The sequence below is a fragment of the Octopus bimaculoides genome, chromosome 21 (genome assembly GCF_046866305.1).
Source record: "Octopus bimaculoides isolate indiv1 chromosome 21, ASM4686630v1, whole genome shotgun sequence".
Lineage (NCBI taxonomy): Eukaryota > Metazoa > Mollusca > Cephalopoda > Octopoda > Octopodidae > Octopus > Octopus bimaculoides.
The window spans coordinates 26,500,399-26,515,398 of NC_142948.1; the positions used below are offsets into that span (position 1 = coordinate 26,500,399).

Here is a 15,000-nt window from a genome sequence, read left to right on the forward strand (position 1 = left end):
CCTGTGAAATCATCGCACATAAACATGGCAAATCATAGTTATTCTATGACACTCCGTCTGTTACGACGACGAAGGTTCCAGTTGATCCGATCAACAGAACAGCGTGCACGGGAAATTAACGTGAAAATAACTGAGCACTCTACGAACACGCGTACCCTCATCGTAGTTCTCAGGGGAGTCAGCATGATATAGAATGTAACAAGGTTGGCCTTTTAAATTACAGGTACTCTTCATTCTTGCCAGCTGAGTGGACTGGAATACCGAGAAATAAAGTGTTTTTCTCAAGGACACAACGTGCCGCCGGAAATTGAACTCTCAACCTTATGATCGTAAGTCGAATTTGGTTGGTTGTCGGCACTCCGTCGCTTACGACGTCGAGGGTTCCATTTGATCCGATCAACGGAACGGCCTACTCGTGAAATTAACGTGCAAGTGGCTGAGCACTCCACAGACACGTGTACCCTTAACATAGTTTTCGGGGATATTCAGCGTGACACAGAGTGTGACAAGGCTGACCCTTTGAAATACAGGCACAACAGAAACAGGAAATAAGAGTGAGAGAAAGTTGTGGCGAAAGAGTACAGCAGGGTTCGCCACCATCCCCTGCCGGAGCCTCGTGGAGCTTTAGGTGTTTTCGCTCAATAAACACTCACAACGCCCGGTCTGGGAATCGAAACCGCGATCCTATTACCGCGAGTTCGCTGCCCTAACCACTGGGCCATTGCGCCTCCACCGTGAGTCGAATACTCTAACCATAAAGCCCGAAATTTCTGGGGAAGAAGTTAGCAGTTTAAATGGATCCTACTAAATGAATGCTCCTTTACTTTATCTATCACCGAAGGATGGATAGGAAACGTTGACTCCATATTTTGAAGAAACATCTCTAAATTCACCAGGGGTAAATGGCGCGGCTTACCATGAACACGATCAAGTGGATTGTTCTTTTTTGCCAATACTATATGATAGGTTCCATTTTCTTGAACTTGCTGTGACAATCTGTTCTGTCAAGGGGACTTTAAAGACGTAGTTTTATTTCCCGCAAGGAGCCTCCACCACTCATATTACTCCACCATAGTAATATGAGGGCTTACCTTGATGAGATTTTTGCCAAACAGGTGGAGTGGACAAAGAGGTCAAGTAGAATGCACTCCGCGGTTATCGGCCCTTACACTAAAATACATTTTAATAAGAAATTTTACGGTAAAAATCCGGCAACAGTCGAAATTAAAGATATCCATCGAACAAGAAAGCTCGCAAATACCAAACGAAATGTATCTTGATGTTTGCGATTCCATTGTTTCACGTCATTAGCAGTGCCTGAACTAGAAAGGTCATCAGTTTAAATAGGCATTCATGAAAAAATTAAATTCTATCTGTAGATTCTATTAAATTTTGTAAATGAAATGTATTAAATCTTGCGATCGCGGTTTCGATTCCCAGACTGGCAGTGTGTTATGTTCATGAGCAAAACACTTCCTTTCGTGTTACTCCAATCTATTCAGCTACAAATGAGTCGCTCCGCGACAGACTGGCATTCCTTTCGGGCGGGGTATGTGGGGTTGCTGTCCTACCCACCTAACAAGCGGAGGGGCATCATTCGAAGGCAACAACAATGTTAGTGTCGGTAGTTGGGTTCGAACTTCAGACACTTTTAACCCAACCACGTCACCCACATTTTAATCTATCTCTCGTTGAATGAAAATATTTCATCCTTTACTTGTTTCAGTCATTAGACGGTGGCCATGCTGGGGCACAGCTTGGAGAATTTTTAGTCGAATGTATCGACCCCAGTACTTATATTGCAAAACCTGGTACATATTCTATCGATGTCCTATTACCGAACCGCTGAGTTACAGGAACGTTACCACACCAGCACCTGTTGTTAAGCGGTGGAAGGGGGGACAAACAGACACAAATACACACATATATATATATATATATATATATATATATATATATATATATATATAAGGGATGGTATTATCAAAATACCGTCATCTGTGGCTGGCGTATTTAACAGCTGAACAGGCAAATTAATAAAATACATACATACAATATAAGATATACTTATATAAAAGAAACAGTAATACTCGCAAACTACAAAGGTAAAAAAGGAAAAAATAACGAATCTATCCGACCTTGATCAAGGTCGGGTAGATTATTTTAGTAGAGAAATAGTAGTTTTTGGCTGCTATTTCTAATTTTCGGTGTGTGGTGAAGCAATACTTGCTGAACCCTAAAATTTAAATTGTGTTTATATATTTACCAATAATGGTTTTTAACACACCGAACTACTTGGTTAAATTACTAATTATCAATTAATTATTAATTTTTACCCTATGTCTGTTTATATATATATATATATATATATATATATATATATATATATTGCGTTTTTGGACTTGGTTTGCAAGATACTTTATGTGAGTTCGTGTGTTGAAGCATATTCTGTTGTGTCTGGGGAGTGTGATACCCTTTTGCATCTTGCAAACTTTTCAATAGTTTTGTCAAAATTATTGAAAAGGTTGCAAGGCGCAACGAAAATTTCAGAAAAATAAAGAAGGAAATAAGTTGAAATTTTACCGGTGAGTGTACTAAATTATAAGGCACTAAAAGAGAATGACTCTCCCCAGACACAACGGTATATATATACACACACAAACACACGAAGGCACTACATGAGCACCTACGTCGCTAAAAATAGGTTGACCAGTATTACTTCTGCTGACCTAGCAGAGGTAAGATATTTTTAATGTTTACTGGAATTTTTTCTTACCATACCTGTATTAGATTTGTGACTATTCTTTATATATAAAGAAAATGGAGATTGGGAAGGTAATAGTTGTTTATTATTAACAGCAAATTAATGATCATCCCTTATAGCTGTTTCAATTAATATGAAGTAAATATTAAATTAATATGATGTGAGCATATCTTCAGAGGGAAAAATGTACCCTTGGATGTTTTATATGTGTTTACGGATTCATAAAAGCAGCCTGAATATATATGTGTGTATATATATATATATATATATATATATATATATATATATATATATATATATGACGGGCTTCTTTCAGTTTCCATCTACCAAATCCACGAATAAGGCTTTGGATTTGTCCAAGGCTATAGTAGGAGACACTTACCCAAGGTGCCACTCACAAGGCTGTGGTCGACCTGAGGCTACAGTTGAAGACACTTGCCCAAGATGCACCTCACTGGGATTGAACTCGGAACCTTGTGGTTGGGAAGCAAGCTTCTTACTACACAGCCACAACATACACGATTGGCTTTCACACAGTTTCCGTCTACCAAATTTACTCGTAAGGTATTGACCAGCCCGGGGCTATAGTGGAAGACACTTGCCAAAGATGTCGCATAGTGGGACTGAACCCGAAACAACGTGGTTGCAAAGCAAACATCTTAACCACACAACCATGACAGCGTGAATGTCTTTTTTCTCTTTTTTTTTTCCTATTTATAAAGAAATCTATCAGGGCAGTTTCTGGTTTCTGCTCCAAATTATTATAAAGTAATTAATACAGTCTGCTTTGTCATTATTTACCCTGGAATGAACATCGCTACATCAACATCATATCACATCACACCATATTATACTGTAACTTATCTTATCATATCATACGATCATCGTATCACCAAGATCGTGACACCATGTGTACAATCTCCCACATCCCAACTGGCCAAACAGTATAGTATCTACACCAATATCATATTCCTTACGACCTCCCCTCCTCTTCCCCTCGCTTCTTCTCCTTCTATTCGTTCTTCTCTTCCTCGCAGCACCTCCTTTCATCTCCTTCGTCTTTCCTTCTACTCCTCTTCTTTTTCGCCTTCTATACGTCCTTCGCAAAATCTTTTTTCATGTTCTATCAAAGATAAAGATAATTTATTGCTCAACGATATTAAATTGAGGTCACGTGTCATTCTTTTGCTGCCGCTGATGACTATATACATCAGTCTGTCTCTCTGTTTACACATGTATATTCATTGCGCACGTTATTAATAAAAGCTAGTTACCTTCTGGAAAATCGACAAGAAAACCCCATACGCTGCTTCAGTTGATCCCAGATCTTCATTGTCATTATTACTATAATGTTGTTCCGTTGTGGTTTTATCGTCACTGCCATATTGGTCAATTTCTGTTACAGTTTGAAGTGGAATCAGTGTGGTGAGTTGTCTTTTTATTTATTCAAATTTCGCCGAAGCCGACTTTGCCTTTCATTCTTTCTGGGTAGATAAAATAAGTACCAGTTGAACACTGGGGTTGATGTAATCAACTAGTCCCCTCCCCACAAATTTTAGGCCTTTTGCCTATAGTAGAAAGGCCTATTATTATTATTATTATTATTGTCGTTGTTCTGAGTTCAAATTCTGCCGAGGTCCACTTTGCCTTTTATCCTTTCTGGGTAGATAAAATAAGTACCAGTTGAACACTGAGGTCGATGTAATCAACTAGTCCCCTCCCCTTAAATTTTAGGCCTTTTGTCTATAGTAGAAAGACTTATTATTATTATTATTGTCGTTGTTCTGAGTTCAAATTCTGCCGAGGTCGACTTTGTCTTTTATCCTTTCCGGGTCAATAAACTAAGTACCAGTTGAACACTGGGGTCGATATAATCGATTTACTCCCTCCCGCAAAATTGCTGGCCTTGTGCCAAAGTTTGAAACGGTTATTGTTGTTGTTATTCTGTGTGAAATCCAACTTTGCCTTTTATCATTCCGGGGGTGATAAAATAGTACCTGTCAAGTACCACGGGGCTAGTGTCTTCTACTGTAACCTCGGACCGACCAAAGCCTTGTAAGTGGATTTGGTAGACGGAAAATGAAAGAAGCCCGTCTCGTGCGTGCGTGCGTGTATGCACCACCACCTGTACTTGACAGTCGGTGTTGGCGTGTTTACGTCCTCATAGCGTAGTGGTTTTCGGCAAAAGACTGGGGAAAAATAAGTACTAAGCTAAAAAAACAAAAATGCTGGTGTCGATACGTCCGGCTAAAATTCTAAAATTTTTCAAGGCGATGCTCCAGCATGGCTATAATCTAATGACTGAAACAAGATAGATAAAAGAAAGATAACCGTTGCCCCTCTTCCCTCACCTCTACTCTGCACAAAATTTCCGTACTGTCTTAATAGTAGACTGTTTTATCTGTTTCTGGAGGCAAGAAAGTCAAAGTTGACCACGGCGTAATTTGAACTCAGGATTAAAAACTTATTTAATAAATACCGCAAAGCATTTTGTCCTACGCTCAACCGATTCTACAAGTTTATTAATGAATCTTTAATAATTTTTAATATTCTTTTACTATTCATTTGATTGTGGCCATGCTGGAGTACCGCCTTAACCGTTTCTTTTTGTCGAAGAAATCTACTCCAGGACTTATTCTTTGTAAGCCTAATACTTATTCTATCGGTCTCATTTACCAAACTGCTAGATTACGGGGACATAAGCACACCAAAATCGGTTGTCAAGGGATGGTGGACTTCATTTTGTCCACGTTTTTTTTTGTGACGTCCTGTACCAAGATATGCATCTATATATACATATAGATGTAGGTATGTACATACATGTACGTATATATGCATATACTCTCATATTATTTGTATTATTATTATAATAATTATATATATATATATATATATATATATATATATATATATATACATGGCTTCTTTCAGTTTTCACCAACCAAATCCATTCACAAAGCTTTGATCGGCTCGAGACTATAGTAGAAGACGTTTGCCCATGATATAACGCAGTGGGGTTGAACTCAGAACCATGTGGTTGAGAAGGTAGCATCTTACCACACAACAACGCCTGCGCCTATAAAATAAATTTTAGAATCGTTTCTACACTTCGTCTCTAACGTGTAATTTTTGAAGTTCCGAGTTCAAATACCGCGGGTGTTCGAATTCTTTAACTAGTAACTTTTTTTTGTTGTTTTTTTGCCACTTTGTCTTAATCACACAGGCATGTCGTCTGTGTGATTAAAAAGCTCGCTTTGCAACCATATATTTTCTGGTTCAATCCCACTGCGCGTTACCTTGGATGAATGTCTGAAGCAAGTAAAAGAACTAGTTGCGTTTGAATAGATTAGCAGAGGTGGTGGAGCAATAAATAACCAAACAGTTTTCAGAATTCAGTCCTCCTAACCCTACTGTTTTTTTTCCCCCCTTCCTCTTACGTTTCTGATTGATTTTCGAATTTTGCTGAGGTCCATTTTACTTTTTCATCCAACAGGGGGCAGATAAAATATAGTACCAGTTAAATACTGAGGTTGGGTGGGGGTCGCTTAATTGGCTGTAACCATCACCCCCAAACCTTTTAGCCACGTGCTCTTATTAAAGATCCTTATCAAATTGTTATAGGAACGGTAGATTGATACAATTGGTAAAGTGTCGGTACAAATGCCTTGTGATATTTGTCCCAACTCTTTACGTTCTGCGTTCAAACCCTGCCGAGGTGAGCTTTGACTCGAAGGGGAGGCTTATTAATTAAAAACAATAAATTTTAATGCACAATACTGAGTGAATCAAAGGAAATTTTTACTTTAGTCATTAGACTGTGGTCGTGCTGGGGCACCACCTTAAAGGGTTCAGTCGAACAAATCTACCCCAGTAATTGTTTTCTAAGCCTGGTACTTATTCTATCGTTCATTTAGCCGAACCGCTAAGTTACAGGGACGTAAGCAAACCAATACCGGTTGTCAAGCGTTGGAATGGATACATACACATATATGTTCTTGCATGCCCATATACACACACACAACGTGGTTCTCTCATTTCCTCTACGAAAAACACTCACAAGGATTTGGTCGGTCTGGGACAATAGTTGAAGTTATTCGCCCAAAGTGCCACACAGTTTGGGGAGCAAACTTCTTACCATAGAGTCACGCGGGAAATAGATTTAAAAACTAGAAAGCCCAGCTGTGATAGGAAAGTGTAAGTACATAAACATGGTCACTTGAATGCTTTCATTGCGCATGAGAGAGGTAAGTCAGTCTTTAACCGCAGTTATATGCATTATGATTTTTTTTTTTTTTTAGGTGGCCAAAATGTATTCCGATTAAAAAATCTGGATATACAGCCGATGCCGATGAACTTACCGGGAAAAATAAAATTAGATCTGCAGGCGACCTCTTTGAAACAGTTAAATGGCTCTGATGTGTCGATCACTATTCGTAAATCCACTTTCCTTGGTCATTTCAAGGTACCTTGTATATTTCAAGTAGGATCATGGTAAGGATTTTAATAATCGTTTTACAGTAGACTCTGTCTGACTGTCTCACTCCTTGAGTGTTCTGTATATGTTTGTTATATGAATTTAGTGTGTGTGTATTTGTGTGCAGAATACGAGATTCAATCCACATGTTTTGAGACTGCTTTTTTAGGCAAGGCAGCTATGGCTGTCTTAGATTATTGTTCCAGATTGAAGGAACGGCTGTAAAAAGCACTCTGAACACATACTATTAAACGCTGCTTGTCACAACTAGTTTGCAGAATGCAGTCGGGGCGTGAAAAAAGAAAAAAAACAAAACATTAGGAAGTTCGCTATGCAATAAAGGTTTGTGTTTTTGTTGTTGTTGTTGGCACTCCGTCGCTTACGACGTCGAGGGTTCCAGTTAGTCCGATCAACAGAACAGCCTGCTTGTGAAATTAACGTGCAAGTAGCTGAGCACTCCACAGACACGTGTACCCTTAACGTAGTTCTCGGGGATATTCAGCGTGACACAGTGTGACAAGGCTGACCCTTTGAATTACAGGCACAACAGAAACAGGATGTAAGAGTGAGAGAAAGTTGTGGTAGAAGAGTACAGCAGGGTTTGCCACCATTCCCTGCTGGAGCCTCGTGGTGCTTTTCGCTCAATAAACACTCACAACGCCCGATCTGGGAATCGAAACTGCGATCCTATGACCGCGAGTCCGCTGCCCTAACCATTGGGCCATTGCGCTTCCACAAAGTTTTGTGTAAGACTAAGCAAAAACGCTAAAGAAACTTATGAAATTCACTAGACTGCTTATGGATTAATATTTTCGTTGGCATAAGAAGTTCAAGGACGATAAAAGGGGAGGTGAGAAATGACGAGAGGGGTGGGAGGGAGAAGGACGCCAGAACATCAGGGGTGGTGGAGAAAATTCGCAATTTTCTGGATGGAGGCCGTCGTGTGTCCATAATGACAATAAGCATACAGTTTGAAGTTGGTGTGGCGACAGCACACAATTATTCATAAGGATTTGAGCATGCGCAAAACCTGTGCAAAGATTGTTCCTAGGTTGCTCAGGTTAGAGCATTCGGGCAACCAGCTACTTGACAGAGATGGACACCAAAACTGTCCCACAACGTTCCTACGGTTCAGACCTTGTTCCTTGTGATTGTTGGTTGTTCTCTGAGATGAAGGAGACTCTCAGAAGAGGAAAGCGGCTGTGATAAGGGTCTCGGACTCCTTCCCTTTGAAGGACATCCATGGAACCTTCATGATGTGAATGGAGCGCTATAACATGAGCATTGAAGTCAAAAGATCCTGATTTGAAGGAGATTAGTTTTGTACTTCCTTGAAATTAATGTCGTTCCTGAAAAACTTTGAAGACATCTGGAATCTACGTTGTATATGTGGCATTCTTCTCTTGTATATTGTTAGTATATGTTTTGCATTGCACACAGACACACACACACATTGGAGAAAGAAATGATCTTGCCATATCTATTTAATTTTTGCAGCACCTACCACGACTCCTGTACGCTATTAAAACGCATGAAAGACGAGAACTGGGGAGGCATGATGGCTGATATAATCACCCAAGTTGATAGCTATTTCTCGATGTACAACATTGATCTTACTTGCCCGGTGTCCAAACAAAGTCTTACGATATCCAGTATGAATGTATCCCTGCCTCATGTACCAAGTTATTTGTCCTTTTTGGCTTCGGTGAGTATTACTCCTCATCTTTAGTTACTACAGTACAAATTGATACTCTTTTACTCTTTTACTTGTTTCAGTCGTTTGACTGCGGCCATGCTGGAGCACCGCCTTTAGTCGAGCAAATCGACCCAGGACTTATTCTTTGCAAGTCTATTACTTATTCTATCGCGTGCTTATGCGATGTATATGTGCGCGTGGATGCGTGTAAAGGGGAAAATAACTCGAATAAGCCAATGACATGGCTTCCGATAAATCTTGTAGTTGACGATGTACTAAATACTGCGCGCAAAAATTTATAGATGTATTAAAATTTACCCCTTAGTTGGAGAAAGAAAGCAATGTAGTAGAAATTGCTGGTGACTGTCAAAGTAAAGGGGAGATAATTATGAGAAGTTATAAATTGCACAGTAAATTCTTCCTAAGTGAACAAGAGTGCCCTCTTCCAAGGTTTGGTTGCCAAATTCCCCTCTAAAAGCACTCGCAAGACTTGAGGATACAGTAGATATGCTCAGTGATTTGAACTCGGAAGCACGCCCCCAGATGCCAGTACCGGTACCACCTTCTATAAGTGATGTTCAAATGCATGTAAACAATTACGATGGTATGCTAAAAAGTTCCTGGCTTAAAGGGTGTCGCAAAAGGCCTGGTTGGAGGCCCAACCTTCCGAGTTCTTTTACAGGGTTTAGAAAAACTGAAGGACCACTGCAATAAGTGTGGGAATTTGTGAGGGAAATATGTTGAATAAAATCATAATTAACTAATCCTCCTGCATATCCTTTTACCCTAAGCCAAGTATTTTTCAGCACCCCCTTGTACATGTACACAATTATTTTAATCTAATTTTCTAAAAATTTTATTTTACCAAGGGTTCCTACAAAGTCCATGTGAACATGGTTGACAGACATACGAAAGAACAGACGTTTTGTCTTGATCTAGAATTCAGCATCGCCTAACGGAAAAACCGGCAAACACTTAGTATCGGATCATCATAGTGTTCGTTGTGTGAACTTTTCCATCCCCTAAATAAAACCTCTATTCCAGTTTCTATTGTATCCCTCAAATATTTTCATGTTATTCTTTTACATTTAACAAAGCTTTATCTAAAATAGGTTTTAATTTATTTTTTAGATAACATTACTTATAAAGAACATAAAATACTTGAAGTCTATAGCATTATTATTAAAGCGGGCGAGCCGGCAGAATCGTTATCACGTCTGATAAAATGATTGACGGCATTTCAACCGACTCTTTACGTTCTGACTTCAAATCCCGCCTTTCGGGGTGGATAAAATAAGTACATTTGAGATAAAACAAGTACATGTAATCGACTAGTCTCCTTCCCAGGTATTTCAAACCTTGTGCCTATAATAGAAAGGATTATTATTATTTTTAATATTCGAAGAACACGTTGGAACGGTTTGATATCTGGCGTTGTTTTTAATACTAAAAACAAAATTTTGGAAGATCTCAGGTTTCTAACAATCATCACAAGTTCGTTTTTGCTGTGACAGACAAACCAACTTGATTCCATATCACAAAGTTATGAAATGTTTAGCAAATTTAAAACTAACATACCTTGTTTACAGGCCAAATTCTATTTTCCGCATTAATATACGTATTGATACTGTATTTGATTGCAAGCGCCACAATTTTTTGAGAGAAATATTCTCATCTAAGGAAGTGGCATCTTTGGGATTTTTTCTTCTTTTACTAAAAAAAAAAAAAAAACTCCAAATGCAACATTACCTCAAAATTTCTCAAGTCATCTTAAAATAACATATTAAAAAAAAAAATTAAGAAGTTTCATTTATATTCTTTTTTCTGATATACTTTACTGAAAAAATGTACACAGAAACTTTTTATTCAGATCAGTTTTGAAATAAAGCTATTTTCAACCGCACACCCCACCAGAAAAAAAAAAAACAACAAACAAACACGAAATAAATTTCTTATTCTTGAGTAATGAATCGTTAATTCTTTTGGCAACGTTGGTTTTTCACAGATTGTACATGAGAATGTTTTCTAAAAGTATGGAGAATGAGAGGTTATTGTAAAGCAACCATTTCTTATAGAGTTGGATCTGAGACATCCTTTTGACAGCTTTTGAAACAACTGGAACATCTACATGGCCTCTCCAACATACTATAAGCAGTAGTTAAATTTCCTTACCTCTTCAATGTCATTTTTCGTTTTTTAATTTCATTTTTAGGTAGCGAATTGGCAGTCATTGGCACATCGGCTAGAATGTCTCGTGCATGCAGTTCCACTCTCCCATAATTTCTAACTTGAATGGCCGTTGAAGTTAGTTTTGTCATTCATGCTTTCGGCTTTGATTATATATATATATATATATATATGTATTTATTTTTTCTTAGTTAATAATTACCTCCGACAAAATAAATTGGTTAATAGATACCAGGGTAGTAACGATCACAAAATGATTGTGGTATAACTCCTGTTTATGAGGTAGAAACTCCGTTATTTTGGGAAATTGAGTAAATATAAACGTTTAATAAATGGAATAATACGCATATGTTAAATGAATTCTTTAACATATACGTATTACTCCATTTAGTAGATTTATATTTATGTATGTGTATATATGTGTATATATATGTATAACCACAGGCGTGGCTGTGTGGTAAGAAGCTTGCTTTCCAATATGATTCCGGTTTCCTTTTTTCTGGGTCCTCGGGCCGACCAAACCCTTGTGAGTGGATTTAGTAGACGGAAGCATCACCGAGAAACTTATGTGTGAGGGTGTGTGGCCTTTAACAGAGTCTACTCTGTGGCATGTAGTCAGGCCAGAAATCCATCTTGAGGATACTGTCTACCTTCCCTCACACACCTACGCCCTCGCATATAACGGTTTCAGCATGTAAAATCGTTAACCCAGGCACGTTTTTTTCTTTCTCCGTTTTCTTTCCTCATCTCTGTCGTCTATACACCTATAGGCGTACATTCGTATCGGAACATACACATCCATACCCGTATGTAACCATACTTGTACGCATAAATGCGCGAATATACACAGGCGCGTGCACACACACACACACACACACACACACGCACATGAATGCATAAACAACTGCACACGTGCTCGCACAAGCGCATATATATATATATATATATATATATATATATATATATATATATGCACGCATACACAAAAACGCACGCGAAAAATTATACATAGATAGACAGATATTCTGGATACACTTGGATTTTCAGAAAAGGAAATCAACCAACTGCTTTGCATATTACAAATACAATCAATAGATGGAAAAGTAAAACTATGCAAGACTTTTCTCGGGTTTAAAATGTGACATTGTTTTCGTTTTCTAAATTCCAAAGATGGAGGTTTGTATCTTTGCTAGAAACCAACTCTTTCTCCAGTGGAAGAATTTAAATGATTAAATGCAGAAGAGCCATATATACATGTATGCATGCATGATGGCTGCAAACTCGTGTTCGAGTATTGCCATCATCTGATCGAAAGTCCCACACATGCGAAGACCACGACCAGCCATTTTTGTGATGATTTTTTTAAATTCTGGGGTAAGGACTTGCACAAATCCAATCCCATTCTCTAGACATGGACAACATAAACTCGAAAAGAAGTATACTAAATTATCGAATATTGTCAGTGTCGCATGCTTTTGCTCTCCAAGAGAGATGTTCTGACAACAACAGAGAGGCCCTCCCATTCTCAGTGGGCCAACCGCGCGCCTGGACACCAGCCCAGGTATTTCCACGACCCCGCGCATGCATGCATACATACATACATATATACATACATTCATTCATTTTGGATACGCTTGGATTTTCAGAAAAAAAATACAATCTGTAAACGGAACAGAAAAACTATGGAAGGTTTTTCTCAAGTTTAAAATGTGACATTGTTTTCGTTATCTAAATTCCAATGATGGAGCTTTGTATCTTTGTTAGAAAGCTCCTTCCTCAGAGGAAGAATTCAAATGATTAAATACATACATACATGCATACCGATGCACATAAGTACGCCAAGACACGCACACATACATACGGGCACATACGCAAATTTTGACCTGCATACTCCCACCCCAACTTCACACTCCATACCTACACGTATCTACTGACACGTATCTACCGACACGTATCTATACAACGCCCCTACCTATCACTCCTCTACAGACTTCTAATAATATAAGAATCGTTATTCCTTATCTTAATACCCTCAAACCATCAGTATACATATTTTAGTAAGGCGGCTGTAGCAGAAACGACAACCAAATCGACATACTTGTTTATTAAAGCAAACAAGATTGTGCACACAGCGGGTTTCCGCTCTGAAAGAATCACCCTTCACTCCGAAAACCAGAAGTTTTACGTCACATCCGGTTGGCCGTATACATGGTACTACAGGTTTTCTTTCTTTTGTTCTTGCTTTTTTTTTCTTTTTGCACTTTAGCTCGTAAGTGTCGCATCGCAGAGAAATTTAAAGATCTGAAGCTGGAGGGCCAGAAAGCGATAACAAAAATAATTAAAAAATCCGGATGCCACAAATACAAGGCAGTAGAAATGTAGATGAGATCGCGAAGTCGTTTAGTGATATTGTCACACACACCTACACACTCGTTTATTTTAAAAAGTTGACAGCGACTTTAAAGTTTCGCTTGAACTGGGTTTTCAAGCTGTCACTGTTTGGGTTCAAACCCATTGCGTGGCACCTCGGGCAAGTATCTTCTCTTGTAGCCCCTTGTATATATGTATATATGCATGTATGTATGTACGTGTGCATGTGTGTGTGTGTATGAATGTGTGTGTGTGTATGAATGTATGTACGTGTGTGTGTTTGTATGTATGTATGTGTGTGTGTCTGTGAACTGTAACCAAGATCTAACCAAGATCCAAGACTCGTTCACTGGAATTTCAACATCATCAACAGGATATGTATGTATGTATGTACGTATGTATGTACGTATGAGCACTTTGTATGTTTTATGAATGTATTTTCATGCATATATACTTGCATATCTAGACATATTCATATATACTGAAATGATAAACTTCTGGAAAGTTTTACAGATTTTTACACTTCCTGTGATGGTTTGAATCTGTAGTCTTAGAATTAGCTTTCTCCTTTCTGGTTCTGAGAAGCTTAATTCGTCAAGATTGGATTTCGGCAGTGTGTTACATATCCCAGGGCCCCAATAATTACAGGTATAAACGTGAACTTGTAATCTAGATAAGAGTAACTACAGATTTCTCAACAGTTCAGCATAGGTGTTCTCTTTTTCATTGATCCTCAGCTTTATGCAAATATCCGCTGGGCATGCCTATAAAAAATTAGATATGAATATCCATTTATATGTATGTATATATGTGTGTGTGTGTGTGTGTGTGTGTGTGTGTGAGTGTGTGTGTGTGTGTGTGTGTGTGTGTATGCGCGCACACACACACCATAATTTTTTTCGCAGATCCTGTCTACAAAATTTCATTTATAAAGCATTAGTGCAGCTCAGGTCACAGCAAAAAAGTCAAACGTGCAAGATGCGCACTGTGAGTTTGAACCCAGAACTACGTGGCTACGTTAATTAGTAATACGCCTACCTGTGTATCTAAACGATGCTGATTAATTATCCGTTCATTAAATATAGCTAGAAATTCCATAAAAATTTCAATTTTAATGAATGAACAATGAAACGAACGCGCTGTCGATAAGTTGCCAACGAGTTCGGGTGATTGAATTAACCTACTACTACTACTACTACTACTACTACTACTACTGCTGCTACAGCTGCTGCTGCTGCTGCTACTGCTGCTGCTGGTTTCTCTTTGATCACTGTAACAACAACGAGTAGAAGTCACTACGGGTGGGAGACTCGTTGATTGATTGAAGGTGAGAACGGGGTAGGAATGGGACCGAGGTTTGGTTAGGTGGTTGGTGCTGGGGATGGTTGTGATGGTGGTGGTTAGGATGGTTGTGGGAGTGTGTATGTGGGAGGGAGTTCAGCAATCTACACCGTGGTGGTATGCATCAAAATAAAGAAAATATCAATAAATGGCGAAGTGATCTTGGTG

At 38.7% G+C, this 15,000-nt stretch overlaps 1 protein-coding gene across 1 annotated transcript; it reads left to right on the forward strand.

Annotated features, from left to right (window-relative positions):
* The first annotated feature begins 3,833 nt into the window (after window positions 1-3,833).
* Window positions 3,834-10,896, forward strand: LOC106882321 (ganglioside GM2 activator). The gene is made up of 4 exons (XM_014932963.3): window positions 3,834-4,189; window positions 7,063-7,255; window positions 8,736-8,943; window positions 9,804-10,896. Exons 1-4 carry the CDS (start codon window positions 4,114-4,116, stop codon window positions 9,888-9,890), a joined length of 564 nt encoding a protein of 187 aa, XP_014788449.1. The 5' UTR covers window positions 3,834-4,113; the 3' UTR covers window positions 9,891-10,896.
* Window positions 10,897-15,000: the final 4,104 nt, after the last annotated feature.

What these genes read in the sequence shown, in the direction of transcription:
- LOC106882321 (XM_014932963.3), top strand. Translation starts at nt 4,114, where the DNA reads ATGTTGTTCCGTTGTGGTTTTATCGTCACTGCCATATTGGTCAATTTC. An exon ending in TTTGAAGTGGAATCAGTGTG is followed by an intron (nt 4,190 to 7,062) that starts GTGAGTTGTCTT and finishes TTTTTTTTTTAG; the next exon opens with GTGGCCAAAATGTATTCCGA. An exon ending in ATATTTCAAGTAGGATCATG is followed by an intron (nt 7,256 to 8,735) that starts GTAAGGATTTTA and finishes TAATTTTTGCAG; the next exon opens with CACCTACCACGACTCCTGTA.